Source organism: Pecten maximus, chromosome 4 (assembly GCF_902652985.1).
Source record: "Pecten maximus chromosome 4, xPecMax1.1, whole genome shotgun sequence".
NCBI classification, from domain to species: Eukaryota; Metazoa; Mollusca; class Bivalvia; order Pectinida; family Pectinidae; genus Pecten; species Pecten maximus.
Genome location: NC_047018.1, coordinates 34,921,598 through 34,942,497, shown reverse-complemented (window position 1 = coordinate 34,942,497; position 20,900 = coordinate 34,921,598). Strand labels below are relative to the sequence as shown.

At 34.5% G+C, this 20,900-nt stretch overlaps 2 protein-coding genes across 2 annotated transcripts in view; both read left to right on the top strand.

Annotated features, from left to right (window-relative positions):
- The window catches only part of LOC117325937 (succinyl-CoA:3-ketoacid coenzyme A transferase 1, mitochondrial-like), a 29,244-nt gene that overhangs the window by 3,408 nt on the left and 4,936 nt on the right, over window positions 1-20,900 (top strand). Inside the window, exons 6-8 of the mRNA XM_033882455.1 lie at window positions 17,656-17,762; window positions 18,067-18,235; window positions 20,709-20,820. Coding sequence (XP_033738346.1) covers window positions 17,656-17,762; window positions 18,067-18,235; window positions 20,709-20,820 — 388 coding nt within the window. The remainder of the gene's footprint in view (window positions 1-17,655; window positions 17,763-18,066; window positions 18,236-20,708; window positions 20,821-20,900) is intronic.
- On the top strand, window positions 5,833-8,871 carry LOC117325938 (syntaxin-like). The gene has a single exon (XM_033882456.1). It carries the CDS (start codon window positions 6,116-6,118, stop codon window positions 7,022-7,024), a length of 909 nt encoding a protein of 302 aa, XP_033738347.1. The 5' UTR covers window positions 5,833-6,115; the 3' UTR covers window positions 7,025-8,871.

Here is a 20,900-nt window from a genome sequence, read left to right as displayed (position 1 = left end):
ACACTCTAGTGTCCTGCTTGGCTAGGAAAATATAAAAAATAGTCCAAACTACAAGCGTTATTTTAGCAGAGTGACAATGTATATAGAAAGTGAGATGACAACGTAGAGTGTACCTGTTAGGTCAACACATGACCCCTAACCCCTAAGTGGTTGCAAATGATTCTGATAGCTGTGTTATTGGGTAAAGATAGACTTCACATCATTGTGAAATGAATTCTTCATCCTTTCGAATTCACATCATTGTGAAATGAATTCTTCATTCTTTCGAATTCACATCATTGAATTCTTCATCCTTTTGAATCAGAATCATGGACATGCTTTCTGTAAGAATAAGATCTTCCGGTGGTGTTCTGATTTCTCACTAGAATTTCCAGAGTGTGTACATTGTAACCAGTGGGACCAGTATAGTCCACGATGGGTCGCAGTGGGTTCCTCTGTTTATGGATGTATGGTGTGCAGTACATTCTAGGGATGCATTATGAAGTTGGGTATAGGTGTCTGTATTGTTACTTACTGACAGTACTGTCTTTGCTCTCCCGACAATGTGAGAGTTAACAGTTACTTTTCCTTTTGTCTGCTGGTAAAATTGTGATAGCCTCTGCACCTTGTCATGATAGAAAAGATAGTATAATGAATAAATCAAAATAAAAACACCCGTAACTTGTCTAGAAACAACAACTTTTCTCTCATAATCCATGAAAACTGTTGCCTTTCCCTTTTGTGCTGGTGAAATGGTAATAGATTTGTCTGTACCAGGGTTTTTAAGCATGTCATACTCTTCTTTCCATTACTGAGTGGTGTTTTGCCCGATTTCTGCTGTCACCTAGGATCTCAATTGATCTATGTCACCTAGGATCTCAATTGATCTGTGTCACCTGGGATCTCAATTGATCTATGTCACCTTGGATCTCAATTGATCTGCGTCACCTTGGATCTCATTTGATCAATGTCACATAGGATCTTAATTGATCTATGTCACCTAATTAGGATCTTAATTGATCAATGTCACCTGGGATCTCAGTTTAGTTTATGTCCTTTGCTGATATCATCTTGTACCTGTTGGTGCCATCTATGATAAGATTTCAAACAAAGTGTTGCCAAAAAGATCTTGAACACTTCAAATCTCAGTGTATGATTGGGTGTATATAGTCACTGAAACATCACCTGTAAAACCAAGTGTGTATCCTGTTTGGAATGAGATTCAGCAGTTCAGAATCAATATCATTTGTAAAGATGTTTACCTTAAACAAAAACACCAATTGAAAATTGTGACTGTGAGTTTTCAAAAAACATCTTTTTAGTGTTTAAAAATCTACAATGCGCTGTAAATGATAAAGTCTTGACAACTGTTCACTATTTGTCAATGGGATAAGTGCTGCTGTCGAAATGTGTAGATACATATATATCACTCTTGATTTTGCAGGTTGTCTCAGAAACACTCATTTGATTCTGCTTAAGATTTAATGTCAAGAAATTGCTTCGTTGAGTTATGATATTTTGTTACTTTAGTTGCTCTATCAAACCTACAGGATGTTGTTATATATTATATGCTTTCTTGTATTGTACTTAAAGAAATGTGATGTCATGCTATTTGTCAATATATACAGGTAGTCAGATTTCTTATAATAAAGAGAGTTGAATTGTCTCCCTTTATGCAATATATGATCAGGTGAAATAAAGTTGAAAAAAAAAAAATAATAATAATAATATATATGTAGGTATATTTATTGGATGGTTAGCGGGTATACTGGAATCATGATTCTGATTGTCCTTCCATGTATCACTGGGCATTTTATAAAAAATACTTCACACATATATCGGGCTGTTTCCAGATGAAATTTATTTCAAACTGAAGTACTCACACAAAAAAAAGTCTGAAACACAATTACATGTATTGCCTAAATCCGTACATTACTATTATAGAAGTCAAAGTCTGACAAATTAGATATTATCTTTAATGAATTAAATATCCTTTACAGTTATGCGTACCACATTACATTTTTCATGTCTGGTAGCTAGACCATGTCAATAATCTAACTAGTCACTATGGCACGGCTTTGCAAAACAGAACCCCAGAGGATATATTCTGTCTCACGAAAAACAGCCAACTGCGAACTAATGCAGTGTATTACTGGGTTTATTTACTTCTCGTTTACACTTGCATGCTTTATTACATACTTGCATCTAATAACTTACATACAACTTCATCATCCACAACACCAAATACGGACAAATAGAATGACCAACAAGACACGGACATGACACAGATAGGATACCTCACTCTGGACTATATGTAAATAGTAATTAACATTCGGTACTTTCCTCATTGCTTTACAATGTTTACACAAGATATACAGCATATAACACAACACATACAAACTACATTGTATACAGTTATTTATTGTATCAGTAATACATCTGTAGATGGATGATTTCTGAAACACTTCTATATTTGCTCTTCCGACCAATTTCTATGAAAATTAGTCTTGTTACTAAAATAGTTGTGCAACTTGGAGGTATTTTCCATTTTGTTAATACGTACAATACAATAAATGTCCCTTTTATGATAACTTTATGTGACGTTTGTCTGAAGTGATCAGGAAAGAGGAGCTTTTCCCCTTTAATGATTTCCTTACCTGGTCATTTTGTATATGGAATTTTTTTTTTATTTGTGGTCCTAGCTGTAGGAACATGTCAAGCAACTAGCTATAGGATTGGCAGCAGCATTTGGGGTTACTAAGAATATTTCATTAAACAAAAAAGGACCTTTGTTCTAAATATGATATTATCAGATATATGTTAAACTAGAAAGGTCACTGCTTTTTTAAACCATAAATAGAAATACATTTAAAACATTTAAAATGTGGATATGCTTAAGAAATGAACAAAATTAGGGGATCAGATATTCCTGTGTGACTTAAGCTGCTGTATCCATATTATTAAAGACATTTTAGTAAGATAGCACATGTAGTGATGAACTATAAAATTTGCCTGTACCCTAGCTTACAGGGTATATGGACATATTTAACATATGACCTTAGATGTATCGTAAATGGACATATAAAACGTGACATTAGATGTATCGTAAATGGACATATAAAACGTGACATTAGATGTATCATAAATGGACATATAAAACGTGACATTAGATGTATCGTAAATGGACATATAAAACGTGACATTAGATGTATCGTAAATGGACATATAAAACATGTGACCTTAGATGTATCGTAAATGGACATATAAAACGTGACATTAGATGTATTGTAAATGGGCATATAAAACGTTTGACCTTAGATGTATTGTAAATGGACATATAAAACGTGTGACCTCAGATGTATCGTAAATGGACATATAAAACGTGACCTTAGATGTATCGTAACTGGACATATAAAACGTGTGACCTCAGATGTATCATAAATGGACATATAAAACGTGTGACCTTATAGATGTATCGTAAAGATGTCAACTCCTCTAAACAAAAAGATATAATTTGACTAGGGTAAATCAGGGCTATATATATTAGTCTTAGTCCACTTTTAAGTCCACATTTGTCACAAATCCGTGAATCAATTATTGCTTATAGTACATTTATGTATATCGGAAAGGCCTTCTGATATTGATTACATTATTGGCTTACTGTGTTAAACTGCTAGAAAATAAATTCATATATTTTTGTTGCAGTGATATATTTACTTTTTCTGAAAAATGCCTTCTTATAATTAATTGAATTGAAGAATTTATATATGGTATACAATGTGTCAAAAATTGGCATCTTCATAATATGTTGTACAAATGTGTAGCATTGATATAGACTGTGGAATTTGTTTGATCAATAAACTGATGATAGACAAATGTGAAAAATTAAAATTGAATATTGTATCACTTGATGTTAAAAGTTAATTGATTTTGTTGTCACATCAATATCAATTAAGTATGTTAATATTTTTTTTAGTCGTAAGAATACATGTAGCTCTACAACGCAAGTATTAATTAAAAGTTTGTTTGAAAACAAACAATAAAAATTCCTGTGTCTTTTACAAGTCAATTTAATTGTTATCTTTAATGATGTATGGTAATATGTAGTTACATATATGGTAGCTAAAGATTCTCTTTCTGGCAAAAAACCTTACGAAAAATTATAACTTTGATGAAATTGAAACAAGAATATTTTCAAAAATAAGTTATGAAATATCAACAGTCAATAACTATTTCTACATATATCAGATTGTAGTTTTGTTTAAAATTAATGACATGTTAGTATAATCTGATAACATAATGGTTTATATTACCAAGATAATATGTCTATGTTTTTTACAGATATATATAATCATATGTACATACACTGTATATGTAATTAGATGGATTGTGAAATTTATAACTTAAACACATAGGGTCTACAATATTTCCTTACCAATTGCCTATTTTAATTCATAGAACTATACAATGTGTAATGAAAAAAATGTGTGAAATATTTTTATACCTTGAATAATTCACAAAAAAAATGGGATTTTTGTATGTTGAAAATTTGTAGGTAATTATGATCAGTGTGATAATAATCAATTGGTGGAAAACAATTATCAATAAATCCTTATAATTACGATAATGACAGTGAAAAAACATAATGTAAACTTTATATTCATTTATTCAATTGGATAGTCATTTTCCTGAAACTGGATATATTTTACATGTGAATAACAAACCTGTGACTTAATTCAAAATAGATGTAAATGTTCCTGACTGACCATGCACATACAGTGAAAGACATTTACTGCTGGGTTTTAATCGGTGACATAAGATGTCCGGTATATATTTGTACTGATTGACATTGTTATGAAAGCTATCTGCTTAAGGCAACATTATGTCAGTATACCGACTGCAATGACTTAGATATTTCCCCCATTGAGGGCCCCACAATTGGTGTTCACTGAAACATGAACTATTTGATGTATTCAGATTGTTGTGTTGAAGGTATTTCTAACAAACACACACCGCACAATGTAGACAGAACTGAATGGGACTATACACCTGGGGCGTTCCAGTTAAATCTTACCTGCTCGACTTAAATGTCTTACCTGTATTACCTATACATATAAGTAAAACAGAACCTGTGCAAAGATTAATTATAAGCTTTAGACAATTAACAACAAATACGATGTGCCAGCTAATTAAAACACCTAGTACTTTTGCAAATCTTGTACCAGCATGATTTGAAAGTTGGATCAAATTACCTATAAAAACAACCCACATTATTGTAGCTCTTCTCACCTGAGTACTTTTACCTAACACACAAGCTATATGTTCTGGTGTTTTAATTAGGTATTTTGTATTTTATGAAGAAGTGTTGATCTATTAAAACTCTTTTGGAAAAAGAAAATAAATGCCCTGCTAATATAATACATCAGTGCATAATGACATTAGTTTGTCACAGTTTAGTCTGATAATATAAACCTATCCTTCTCCACACAGAGTTGTATACCTTTATGCATATACATGTATATATACCTAAAGCTCAAGTGTGTGCTGATACATAGAGGCTTGTAAAGTGATGTCACCAGACTAATACTATTATAAGTATGAAGTGCTAAAACAGCTGTATAAGAGGGATATTGACTAGTCATGGTCAGCCATGTATTGTCATACTTCCTTCACACTTGGTAGGGTTTTTTTTTACAGAAATTAAGCACTTTACAAGATTATAATTAGAACTCATTGAAGCAAGATTAATTTTCCCTCCTGGGGCCCCAACTGCTGTGACTCAGTGTAGACCTAGACCTATAGTTAGCCTGGAGTATATATATATATGTGTATGTATTATAACTATAACAGTCTGACCAGACATAGGGAAAAGCCCAAGCATGTTCTCATGTCTACTTCAGGCTGATTACAACTAAAGGAGTTACCAGTACACTCATCGGGGTGATGTACCGACTTCTGTTTGTTTACAACTTAGCTATCATCAATTTACGACAACTTAGCCCGGTAATACTACAGATAACGTGATCAACAGGTGGATCCAGGTAAATGGCCTGATAAACATTACGCATCGCTCCAAGTATAGCTCTGACGACGTCAATTACTGTCTATAAAAGGATTGTGTTTATAAGTATCAGTCATGGTGAAGGATAGACTCCAGGAGATGAAGAAGAAGCACGAGGAGTTTGAAAGTGAAGAATTGAAAAAGAAACGCAAGAAAAAGGAAAAAGAAACCATGGAGACTACAATAGCAGGCTTCCAAGATAAAGTACATGGAATTGAAGAAAGGCTTAAAAGTTTAAAGAAAGACACAGATGATGTGAAAAAACTTCAAAGTAACTTGTATTGTTCCCCATTTGTAACTTCGAAGGATTTACAAAAAATGGAACACATGTCGGACCAGATACTAACAGATTCAATAAAGATTCGTAAAGATATTGAATTATTGGCTGCCGAAACAACAACAGAATCACAAAAGGCATCCTTGATAACTTCAGGTACACACCAAAGAGTTCACATGACTCAGATTGACCGATTATCACAGGAATTAAAAAAGACCACTAACGATTTTGCAGCAAATCAAGCGGACTACTTGGATAAAACAAAAGCGCGTTTTAAGCGTCAGATGCAAATTGCAACTAATGGCAACGAGCCAGACAATTTGGATATGAATTTCCAAAACCAGGCGATGTTCACAGGGGGGTTTCTGATGGAAATGCAAAAAGCAAAGGGAGATTTACAGTTGTTACAGGAACGTGAGCAGGATCTCCATGATATCGAAGGTCAAATCCACGAGGTCAACAAACTGTTTAAGGAAATGCATGTGTTAGTAGCTGATCAAGGGGAGACAATTGATACCATAGAAAACCATGTTGAACGAACTGTGGCTGATGTAGAATCTGGAAAGAAGGACTTAGGTGAAGCAGAGATAAATCAGAAAAAGGCTCGAAAAAAAAAGTGCATATGTATCATAATATTAGTGGTGGCCATATTGATTGTTATTGGAATTGTGGCGGCGATTATTGCCCAAAGTACAGGGGGAGACTAACTATAGTATAAGATGTTAAGGTATCAGGTTTTTTTGGATGGTACTTGAAGTATTATCATACTCTAACAATCCATTTGGAAACAATGAGATTATATACACTGATCCTTTTAAATCTCTACAGAACATCTTTTTCAGATTTGTTGTAATTTCATAAAGTTGGCATAAATATTGAACATTTTAAAAGGCATAATGCATTCATGTTTCATGTGAGCAAGCAATTATCTTTTTATCATTTAATGTATGTATGTGATGATTACTGTATGTGAGCGTTTGTGATATGGTATTTGAGCATGTGTATGACATCGTATACGAGCATGTGTATGACATTAGTTGTGAGCATGTGTATGACATTAGTTGTGAGCATGTGTATGACATTAGTTGCGAGTATGTGTGTGACATTAGTTGTGAGTATGTGTGTGACATTAGTTGTGAGTATGTGTATGACATTGTATGTGAGCATGTGTATGACATTGTATACAAGCATATGCCATGTAACAATATATTTGTGCATGTACATGGCATTGTATGCAAGCATGCATATGACATTAGTTGTGAGCTTGTGTATGACATAAGTTGTGAGCATATGTATGACATTAGTTGTGAGCATGTGTATGACATTGTATGCAAGCATGTTGAACGAACTGTTGATGACATTAGTTGTGAGCATGTGTATGACATTAGTTGTGAGCATGTGTATGACATTAGTTGTGAGCATGTGTATGACATTAGTTGTGAGCATGTGTATGACATTAGTTGTGAGCATGTGTATGACATAAGTTGTGAGCATATGTATGACATTAGTTGTGAGCATGTGTGTGACATTAGTTGTGAGCATGTGTATGACATTAGTTGTGAGCATGTGTATGACATTAGTTGTGAGCATGTGTGTGACATTAGTTGTGAGCATGTGTATGACATTAGTTGTGAGCATGTGTATATAACATTGTATACAAGCATATGACATGAAACATTGTTCTTGTGCATGTATGTGGCATTGTATGCGAGCATGTATGTGTTATTGTAGATGTAAGGCTGTTTGTGACATTGTATGTGAGCTTGCTTGTTTTTAGCTTACCTCCTGAAGTAAGGGGAAGCTTATGTTCTGAAGAAAGGGGAAGCTTACGTTGTCAGCCTGGCGGTGGTGTCGATGTCAGAGTCAGCATCACTGTCAGCATTGGTTTCTAAATGTAACCTGTTTGGTGCTGTGTTGAAAGGCATCAGTCAACTCTTTAATAGGTGTACTAGGCCTCTAAGATTCAGTTTGATGGTTAACTATTACGTCCGGGAGTCAGAATGATTAATTTTTGGGAAAAGAGGCAGGTTTTTTTTTTAACATTTTGGGGTTGCAATATTTTTAGGGACCGGTAAACATGTATTGCAATATAGATTATAGCTGGTGAACTCTCCCTTAATCCTAGTGTGAGGTTTAGTGATATACAATGTATAGTGATATACAATGTATAGTGATATACAATGTGAGGCAAGCTTGTACAAATGACAGTAGACTGGTTTCATTTCACAAAGATTTTCAATGGGTAATGGACAACAGCATAATGCCTATGAGCCCGGCCTCTCATGCATGTTGATGGCATTGTAAGTGAGCATGTATGGTTGTATGTGTGAGCATGTCTGGTACTGTAGCGCGGATCTGATAGATAGCCAGTTATTTGGAATACTCTTCTGGTGACCCAGGGTCATGTATCCATCAACCAGAAAAATTGAAGACCTGAAAATTAAAATTCAAACTCAACTCAAATAGCGTTTGATCGACCAAGTAGATGAAGCATTATACTGATTAAACGTCAATGTAATTGCCTATTAAAAACTGAGAAAGAATGCATTTTTCAGAAAAAAAATCATCAAAGATAATTGACATAAAATCTGTGTAGTGGTTGTGTCGGAAGGTTGTGGGAATGATACATATTATATTAAATAAATTATCATAGAGATATGATATAATGAGGAATGGTATTTGTAGCGGATGACAGACTCATTACATTAGGGTATATAATTAACCCTATAGGTGATACTTTGTAGAATACTCTTCACAGATACTTATAGAGATTCCCATGTATTATCCCTTTTTGTCATATCATATGCAAGATTTGTATTTTAGAATTTTGCTAATAAATTTTTTTTTGTATGTTAAATGAATAAACTGTTGCTCAAACCATTTGTATTTGGAGAGTTGTCAGTTTGGCCTGGATCCAATGTGTTACCAATATCAGTTGTTTACAATATAACTTATCCTTGTCACCCACTAGGTCTGAAATGTTTGGGGAAATTGTGAAAAGCATTTTTTTTTTAAATTGTGAAAAGCATATAAAACTTCTAGTACCAATTAATACAACCAAACCAACATTTTTATATGCTTTTGTGCTTTGGTGGTTAATCCAGTGATAATTTAAGTAGCACTGCTAATCTTTTGATAATGAAGCCTTAAATACGATTTTACATTGTATAATTGTCAATGTTTTCTAAGAGTAATATATGAACATTTCAGATCATGAGATGGTCCAGGTTCTTAAATTTCCAGCCCTCAGCTTCACTCTGTATCATTGAAATTACTGAAGTTTATACAATGTCATACTACATATTTATCTGGTTCATCGGGTTCAGTCTAGACAAAATTGACCGTACATATTTTCTGTTGTTAGACAAATTGTCAATGGGGGTTATAAAATGTTTCTGTGTCCACATTGTATAGAGGTAAAGGAATAGAACTGATGTTACAACTGTCAAAAAGTCTGAGCTCGACAGCCTCACCTTATACACTTTTGTAGGAAAAGAACTGATGTTGCAATTTAACTATCAAAAGATCTGAGCTCGACAGCCTCACCTTGTATGTGTCAACATTGTATAGAGATAAAGGAATAGAACTGATGTTACAACTGTAAAAGATCTGAGCTCGACAGCCACACCTTGTACGTGTCAACATTGTATAGAGGTTATAGAATAGAACTAATGTTATAATTGTCAAAAAGTCTGAGCTCGACAGCCACACCTTGTACGTGTCAACATTGTATAGAGGTTATAGAATAGAACTAATGTTATAATTGTCAAAAAGTCTGAGCTCGACAGCCTCACCTTGTACGTGTCAACATTGTATAGAGGTTATAGAATAGAACTAATGTTATAATTGTCAAAAAGTCTGAGCTCGACAGCCACACCTTGTACGTGTCAACATTGTATAGAGGTTATAGAATAGAACTAATGTTATAATTGTCAAAAAGTCTGAGCTCGACAGCCACACCTTGTACGTGTCAACATTGTATAGAGGTTATAGAATAGAACTAATGTTATAATTGTCAAAAAGTCTGAGCTCGTCAGCCTCATGTTGAATGTGCACTCCACAAAATTATTTTAATCATTTCGTAAAATGCAAATATTTTCTGTCTAGTCATACACTGTACACTTATGTATACATGTACTTGAATAATTAGATCTATCTACATACAAAATCTCATTTGTATGTATATTACACCTGTGTTAAAATTGATGAAAATCCTACACAGTCATTCATGTAGGATAAACTTTAAACAGATCTTGTCTATCCTACTAGTAGATCATGAAATCAATTGAAAATTTAATATAGAGATATCAAAGTCAACATAAGTACATCATGTGTGTAAAATTTGTTATGAGCTTGCTGAGTTATATTGGAGACATAACAAGTTCATATTGCTCATAATATTCTTATGAAACATAGCGTTATTAAAAATGATTTAATTTCATAAATTTTGAAATAAGTTCAATCAAATAATTATAGCAACCTGTCATTGGCCTCAGACCATATAAGCTAGCTACTGGGAATCCAAGTTTGTAGGTAACAGATGTACCTCGATTAGTAATGGAAATAGCTTCAAAACATCCAGTAGTATACAAATATAAAATTAACAGTTTGACTTTGTTCCAATATAAAAATTATGATTTTTTTTATGATTTCCCAAAGAATTAAAGATTGCATAAACCTGCAGTATTATAGTATTAATTGTAGTATTTCAATGTTTGAAGTATAACAGTAAAAAAAAATGACTTGCTAGTTTGATGTCATTGAATTGGTGACAGATTCCATAAATAGTTATCAGACCTATATATATATAGCTTTGATCTTTAAACCCTGAAATACATACTTATTTTTAAATCATATTTATTTTACACCAACTGCAAAACAAGTTAATTACATCAACTAATATAAGTCACGCTTGTTGACTCGGATGGAAGCATGTGTGGGGTCTTACTGTGGGAGGAAACTGGTTTACCCTGAGAAAAAAAAAAAAAAACATTCCTTTTTACATCCGATTGAAAATCAAACACCAGTCACATAGGTGAAAGGCAAGTATGTTACCACTGTGTCACTTACCCAATCATCTTTACATACATAGATCTGTATTCCTTACACAACCTTGTATATATATATATAAATTTAAAAAAAAAAAAAAATCGCTAGTAATGTGATGACACAGTCACTGAATCAGAACAGGACAACGGGAAGGATGTAATACAATATGTCCCCATAGCAGGACCACAGAGACAACTATTTATTTTCAGATCAGACTGACATCACTATTTCAATCTCCCATATATACTACTGTGTGATATGTAGGGATCACTTTAACTGAACCATCCACTTAACAAAAGCATAGATATTGCTTATCACTATTTCTCCATATAGCAATAAGTTTGTCAGAAAATTACTCCTTAATATTCTCTGATGACCAATATTCAGTCCAACTAATACCATTTATATATTTTTGTCCACCTGTGTCCGTATTTTGAATTGTAAGTTGAAACACTATACAAACCAGAAAACATTCTGTGAGAACTGATTTGATATAACCCTTTGTTCTGTCCAGCACAATAACAGAATACCAATTTGTAAAGGGAACCATATTTCTGATGCAAAATACATAAAAGGTAAAACACATGAACAAAATTAAATTTACAGACTAGAATTTTATTATTATTTTTATTATTTTTTTTAATTGGTTTTTCATTCCCCAGCAGACTTGACTTTTGAGGGATGCAAGGGTGGGACACTGGGTTCAACCCTTTTCCATCATTGAACGTCTCGTTGGAGGGACACCAGGGTTGGACCCTGGGTTCATCCTTTTTCACCATGGAACCTCTTATTGGAGGGAATTTGCCTTAGTGGGACCCTGGGTTGACCACTCTTCCATCATTGAACCAGTCTCACAGTAGCTCTCTTTTACTTCTTTCAAATATTCATTTTCAGTTCATCACATTTGCTCTTTTATTTCCCACTCTTTATACTCCAATCCTAGAATGTGATGTCTGCCATGTAAATCTAGACAAAATCCAGGTAATGTCTCGTCCTCAAACTGAGAACCAGGGTATAGTGACAATAGAACAACCTAGCATATAAACAAGCAGTGAACATGTGGAACTTTTTATTGTGTATGAAAATGGAATATTAAGATTTAAGATTCTGTTGTTGACCATAAAACTTTTGAAAAACCCACTGAAGTGTAGTACATCAGTGTATGCAACAGCTGTGTTGATTGGGAGGCTGGTTATTATAGTGATCCGCCCCTAGCAGTATATTAAAATGGAGCGATAGAATAATTTGGACATAGCGACTGATGAAATCCTGCTGCAGTTTATTTAGTGACATTGCTGTTATTATTCAGCAGGAATTCAGCAACTAATTATCATACTTGTACACTTATAAATCAAGAAATGATATTCTATGAGAATTTAAATATTCCTGTTCTGTCATTGTTACTTTGTTATCTTTATATGGGAGCTTAAGATTAACTGCCAAGCAGATCAGGTTCTGTAGGTATACATATATAACATTAAGATATAATGTACCCAACATTACATATATCATCTGATCCTTAGGGAGAGAACATTTGATTAACATTTAAAAATGAAAATACATGTATGACTTTTTGAATTTAAGTGACACTAAATTCAATCCACCGTGTTATTTCAGATTAAATCTAAATTCAATCCACCGTGTTATTTCAGAGTAAATTTTTTGAAAAAAAAGTCACCCAAGAGGAGTGTTTGATTAACATCTAAAAATGTAAACATGATTTTGTAAAGTGACATTTAGTTTAATCCATACTGTGATATTTTTTTTAAATTAAGATTTTAAACATCAGCCAAGAGGAGCCATTTTGATTAACATCTAAAGATGAAAATTTGATTTTGTAAAGTGACATTTAGTTCAATCCATACAGTGATTTTTTAGATTATTTTTTTCAAAAATCAGCCAACAGGAGCATTTGATTAACATCTGAAATGAAACATGATTTTATGAAGTGACACTTCAACCCACACAAAATTATTTCAGATCAAAATTATTAAAAAACAGCCAAGAGTAATAGAATTAATGAAACACTTATGAGATAAATATACACATATACATGTACTGTTGTAGTATATGTCATTGATTTCTATATGAAAAAAAATTTCATCCAGAGGACAGTTTTCCAGCAGTGGATGTAACATCTGGTGTAGGAGTGCGAGGCTGCTATAGATTTATACATGTATGGTACTACAGCTGTCTGTCAAATCAATACTGTATACATATCAGTCTGGTTATAACATACTACTATCAGTTTATTTCCACTTTAATTTATAATCAGTATTAATCACCAGAATTTGCCCCAGGTCTATACACGATTTATTCTGTACAAAATTGACAAACACAAACTTTTTATGCCATCTCTATTCCCTGGATACCACAGGTATATAGACCTGTAATTTAGTACCTATGTAACTTTATAACACAATAGGGTTAATTTATTTTTTAAAGAACTAAGACCATTTCACTTTAAGAATTTTGATCAAAAATTTCACAGATAAAAAAGATGGGATCAAAATTGGAGAGCCTACAATGCCTTGCTCCAATTAGAATTTAGTTTAAAAGCCTTTGATTTGTTTTCTTGGTTTTTTTTTATGTTTCACTGTCTGATTTAAATGTCAAGCTCAGTTTAGTGCAGTGTTATTCTGCTAAATGACTCGTTATTTCAATAGTTTGGGGTTTTACATCTTCAAAATGATTTTTGAAGTTGATATTGTGAAATTTCCATTTTCCCTATATAAATGATTTTTGAATTTACTGCATTTTGTTTGGAATGATATCTTTCTGTTATAAACAAGTTATGAAGTTAATACCTGGAATTTTCATTTCCTCTTTTTAAATCATTTTTGGACAACTAGGCAGTGAATTGTTGTTTAATCTTAAGTAATATGATACAAGGAGGAAATAAAAACTTCTGTTCACCGCAGTTTCTTTAAAAGTGTTATAGGAATGAGTTATCTATAATATCCTGCCCACCCAGGGGGTCAAACAAGCGACCTCTTGCTCTCAAGGAAATGACCTACCAGTAAATATGCTAAACGGAAATTTCCTTAGATAAAGTTGATCAGGTGACCTGTACATATATTTTACCCTTTCTCCTTGAAAAACTACTGTAAATGTACGAATGTTGGCATATTTCATCAATCTAACAGATTTGCACATTGAAGAATCGACAGAACAACATTATTTTCTGTTGAAATAGGATAGAAAATGTAATTAACACAATAATAATTTCCAGTGTTAAAATGCTAAGATAAGATTACTGATAAATTATGTATATTTACATTAACTTCAGTCATTGAGACAGCCACAATATAGGTTCTGTAACTTCAATGTAGCCTTTTTAGCCCACCATCATCAGATGGTGGGCTATTCAAATCGCCCTGCGTCCGTGGTCCGTCGTCCGTCCGTCCGTCCGTCCCTCCGTCCGTCCGTCCGTCCCTCCGTCCCTCCGTCCGTAAACAATTCTTGTTATCGCTATTTCTCAGAAAGTACTGAAGGGATCTTTCTCAAATTTCATATTTAGGTTCCCCTTGGTGCCTAGTTATGCATATTGCATTTTGAGACCAATCTGAAAACAACATGGCCGACAGGCAGCCATCTTGGATTTTGACAATTGAAGTTTGTTATCGCTATTTCTCAGAAACTAATGAGGGGATCTTTCTGAAATTTCATATGTAGGTTCCCCTTGGTGACTAGTTATGCATATTGCATTTTGAGACCAATTTGAAAACAACATGGCCGACAGGCAGCCATCTTGGATTTTGACAATTGAAGTTTGTTATCGGTATTTCTCAGAATCTAATAAGGGGATCTTTCTGAAATTTCATATGTAGGTCCCCCTCAGTGCCTAGTTATGCATATTGTATTTTGAGACTAATCGGAAAACAACATGGCCGACAGGCAGCTATCTTGGATTTTGACAATTGAAGTTTGTTATCGCTATTTCTGAGAAAGCACTGAAGGGATCTTTCTCAAATTTCATATAAAGGTTCCTCTTGGTGCCTAGTTATGCATATTGCATTTTGAGACCAATTGGAAAACAACATGGCCGACAGGCAGCCATCTTGGATTTTGACAATTGAAGTTTGTTATCGCTATTTCTCAGAAACTAATGAAGGGATCTTTCTGAAATTTCATATGTAGGTTCCTCTCAGTGACTAGTTATGCACATTGAATTTTGAGACTAATCGGAAAACAACATGGCCGACAGGCAGCCATCTTGGATTTTGACAATTGAAGTTTGTTATCGCTATTTCTCAGAAACTTATGAAGGGATCTTTCTGAAATTTCATATGTAGGTTTCCCTCGGTACCTAGTTATGCATATTGCATTTTGAGACTAATCTGAAAACAACATGGCCGACAGGCAGCCATCTTGGATTTTGACAATTGAAGTTTGTTATAGCTATTTCTCAGAAACTTATGAAGGGATCTTTCTGAAATTTCAATTGTAGCTTTGCCTCGGCGCCTAGTTATGCATATTGCATTTTGAGACTATTCGGAAAACAACATGGCCGACAGGCAGTCATCTTGGATTTTGACAATTGAAGTTTGTTATCGCTATTTCTCAAAAAGTACTGAAGGGATCTTTCTCAAATTTCATATGTAGGTTTCCCTCAGTGCGTAGTTATGCATATTGCATTTTGAGACCAATCGAAAAACAACATGGCCGACAGGCAGCCATCTTGGATTTTGACAATTGAAGATTGTTATCGCTATTTATCAGAAATTGCTGAAAGGATCTTTCTGAATTTCATTTGTAGGTTGCCCTCTGTGTCTAGTTATGCATATTGGATTTTGAGACCAGTCAGAAAACAACCTGGCTGACAGGCAGCCATCTTGTATTTTGAAAATTGAAGTTTGTTATCGCTATTGTACAGAAGGTACTGAAGGGATTTTTCTGAAATTTCATATGTAGGTTCCCCTTGGTCCCTGGTATTGCATTTTGGGACCAATCGGAAAACAACATGGCCAACAGACAGCCATTATTGCTAAATCTTAAATTTTATATATAGGTTGCCCTTGTTTGAAAAGTACTAGAGGGCTCTTTCTGAATTTACACAGATTAGTAAGACTTAGAGGAAGGGAAAAGTAGAGAAAAGATCAATCTGACATGGAACCTATAAAGATCATTCAATGGTGGGCGCCAAGATCCCTCTGGGATCTCTTGTCTTTATACATGTAGCTCACTTAATACTTTCGGTGGTCAAAGACACCAAATATTATTCAGTAATATGTATTAATTCATCTTTATTTTCATATTTCTGCTACAAGAGCAGACACACTTACTTCCACACTGTGAAATTTACATATCTTTTACATACTGCATCTGGACTTGGTAAATGTGGAAAACACCTTTTGATTCTGCTAAACGGATGCCTTATGATTGCCACTGGATACAAATGGCTGAGTAAAATAAGTACATTCTCATTAATAGCTATGGTCGTTATAGCCGTCACTTTAATAAGGAGGTATATATATATATATATTGTACATGTAATCACTTTGTCTGTGCATGCATGTGTTTATGTGGAACCCCTGGGTAGATTTATTTCATATTCACATCATAGCATTACACCATCGATGTCTACACCTCAGTAGATTTTGGTGGTCATTGCTGAAGATTTAAGGTCAAAAGTCACACTTGACCACTTTTAAAATAAAAAAAGATTGTGTGCACACTATCTGAACAGATTCAGTTTAAATTCACACCATAGCATCTCACCATCATGTTCTACACTTTATTAGATTTTGGTGGTCATCAGTCAAGGTTAAAGTTCACACTTAACACTGCCATATATTCACGATTGTCTCCCCATGGTAGTGCAGAACAGATGCTAACTTCATGTCAGTACCCCGTGGAAGTATACTGCCATGCAGTGCAAACCCGATGGGACAAACCAGTCGTCCCACCCAAAAAAAGCTAAGCCTTAAACAGGAGTAGCATGTCTCAGAACCCAAAGCCTCACTATATAGGGCAAACACACAACTTTAAAGGCCAAACATATGGCAATGTCAAGAGAGACATATGAAAGAAGAAAGTCGTTAAAGAATTTAGCTGCCTTTTATGATCACGAAATAGGGGCGGCATGTAAGTGCAGTTCTTATACTTACAGGTATGTTGTATGATGGCTGCTATAGGTACAAGCAGGAACCACTAAAAAAATACTATCTTATTGCATTTAAATCCTGTATTCTGTGGAGGTTTCTTAAAATCAACTATACAATGAGGTATTGCATATATATAGGTTCAGAACTTGACTGTGTATATAAAGTTCTTTTGTTATTTGTAGGTGCGAGACTTTGCTGGAATTCCACATATATTGGAGAAGGCTATTACTGGAGACTTTGCCCTGATCAAGGCATGGAAAGCTGATAAGGCTGGCAATCTCACCTTTAGGTCAGTATTTTTCCTCAATTTCAATAACTTCTTATACCTTTGCTTCATTCAGATCTGAATCAAACTATCACAGATTTCAATGCAGTGAATATAGAAAGAACCATTCTAATTGGCATTTATCAAGTTGATAATTTCTGGTGTTTCACTGGTAAATGTAATCAAATATATTTTCTCCATTCTTTTTCTATTCATGCCATTTTCTTCATCACTTTATATGTTATTTACTCTTGTTCCATGTAATATCACTACTAAAGGGCATGTCCATATTTGTTCATCTATCCCTATTACCAATGTCATTGTACAGGAAGACCGCTCGTAACTTTAACCCACCGATGTGTAAGGCTGGGAAGGTGACCATTGCTGAGGTAGAGGAGATTGTGGAGGTGGGAGAAATCCCAGCTGAGGATGTCCATGTACCTCATGTCTACGTCCAGCGAGTCATTAAAGGTCCCAGCTACGAAAAGAGAATAGAGGTATATATAGTTATATACGTATAGAAACTGGTACTGTGGATATAGCTACGAAAAGAGAATAGAGGTATATATAGCTATATATGTATAGAAACTGGTACTGCGGATATAGATTATAGCAAATCATTTAATGGCTCGGTATATAGTGTTACCCTTGTATGTCATATTGTTTCTGCTCATTATCCCCCGCCCAACTAAGTTGGCGGGTGATATGTATACAAATGGATTCAGTCCGTCTGCCCATCCAGATTTGCTTTCTGCACAATATCTTTTGAAGGAATGATTGGATTTTGATGAAACTTGCTTGGTAGACTTATTATCTAAACTCCTCGATCAAGTTCGATTACCGCATATTTAATGAGGCTAATGTGTTCTGATTGGCTGATTGCTTTCCGCACGATATCTTTTGAAGGAAGGAACGGATTTTGATGAAACTCGCTTGGTAGATTTGTTACTACCAGTTATGTTGATTACTTTCACAGGAACTTGATGACTGAGCACAAATACATGTAATGATTCTAAATACTATCTCATGTGTTTCATGTTTTTATGCAATGTTTATGTTACCCACTTTAATTTCATGTAATGCAATTTTGCATGGGCAGTGGATCCGACGTCCCTCCGTCCCTCCGTCCGTAAACAATTCTTGTTATCGCTATTTCTCAGAAAGTACTGAAGGGATCTTTCTCAAATTTCATATGTAGGTTCCCCTTGGTGCCTAGTTATGCATATTTCATTTTGAGACTAATCTAAAAACAACATGGCCGACAGGCAGCCATCTTGGATTTTGACAATTGAAGTTTGTTATCGCTATTTCTCAGAAACTTATGAAGGGATCTTTCTGAAATTTCATATGTAGGTTTCCCTCTGTGCCTAGTTATGCATATTGCATTTTGAGACTAATCTGAAAACAACATGGCCGACAGGCAGCCATCTTGGATTTTGACAATTGAAGTTTGTTATCGCTATTTCTCAGAAAGCACTGAAGGGATCTTTCTCAAATTTCATATAAAGGTTCCCCTTGGTGCCTAGTTATGCATATTTCATTTTGAGACCAATCGGAAAACAACATGGCCGACAGGCAGCCATCTTTGATTTTGACAATTGAAGTTTGTTATCGCTATTTCTCAGAAAGCACTGAAGGGATCTTTCTCAAATTTCATATGTAGGTTCCCCTCGGTGCCTAGTTATGCATATTGCAATTTGAGACCAATCGGAAAACAACATGGCCGACATTCAGCCATCTTTGATTTTGACAATTGAAGTTTGTTATCGCTATTTCTCAGAAAGCACTGAAGTGATCTTTCTCAAATTTCATATGTAGGTTTCCCTCAGTGCGTAGTTATGCATATTGCATTTTGAGACCAATCGAAAAACAACATGGCCGACAGGCAGCCATCTTGGATTTTGACAATTGAAGATTGTTATCGCTATTTATCAGAAATTGCTGAAAGGATCTTTCTGAATTTAATTTGTAGGTTGCCCTCTGTGTCTAGTTATGCATATTGGATTTTGAGACCAGTCAGAAAACAACCTGGCTGACAGGCAACCATCTTGTATTTTGAAAATTCAAGTTTATTAAGCGCTATCGTACAGAAGGTACTGAAGGGATTTTTCTCAAATTTCATATGTAGGTTCCCCTTGGTCCCTGGTATTGCATTTTGGGACCAATCGGAAAACAACATGGCCGACAGACAGCCATTATCGCTAAATCTTAAATTTTATATATAGGTTCCCCTTGTTTGAAAAGTACTAGAGGGCTGTTTCTGAATTTACACAGATTAGTAAGACTTAGAGGAAGGGAAAAGTAGAGAAAAGATCAATCTGAAATGGAACCTATAAAGATCATTCAATGGTGGGCGCCAAGATCCCTCTGGGATCTCTTGTTCCAGAGTTATGGATATTGAAATTTAAGAAGTTAAATTGAAATATTTGCAAAAACAGTTAAACCAAAATGGAGAGCTTTTAATTGACTAATTTCAGTAGGAAATTTAAAATAAGGCACATAAGAAACATACCAAAAAAGTAGAATCTCCAGATCATAGGTATAATTATAATTACTTGCCTCGTCTGTCAATACTCTCAATAGATTATATATTGAGTGTATTGACCGACATGGTACCTATGATCTAGATCAAGGGGGCTCTGTTGTTCACAATATGTGGGTACAACTTAAAGGGACTTAACCTGAAGTGAAATATGAAATGGGTCAGCTTATAAGTAATTTACTTAGGCAGCCATCCTTGGTCAACTAATTCCTGACTTATTCTGAAAATTCTGGAGTACATTATGTATAGCTATTAATAAAGCTATTATTACTAACAGACTACGAGAAGCACAGGAGATGGACATCTGTAATACAAAATTGGAGAGATACATCATTCCACTGTTACATAATATATGATTTATATAACACTGATGTCACATTGAGTACTATTATGGGTCTATATAACTATATAAACCTGTATTTTTTCAGCGATTACGTCTGACCAAACCAAAGAGTGCTAACTTTGAGAAGCGCCCGGCTGATATCATCAGAGAGAGAATTGTTAGGAGGGCTGCCCTGGAGTTCAAGGATGGAATGTATGGTATCCTTAAAGTGTCCAACAGGCACGGTGATGTCACTGGGATCAACTGGGATCATAAGACTGAAGTTGTATACTTAATA

What these genes read in the sequence shown, in the direction of transcription:
- LOC117325938 (XM_033882456.1), top strand. Translation starts at nt 6,116, where the DNA reads ATGGTGAAGGATAGACTCCAGGAGATGAAGAAGAAGCACGAGGAGTTT.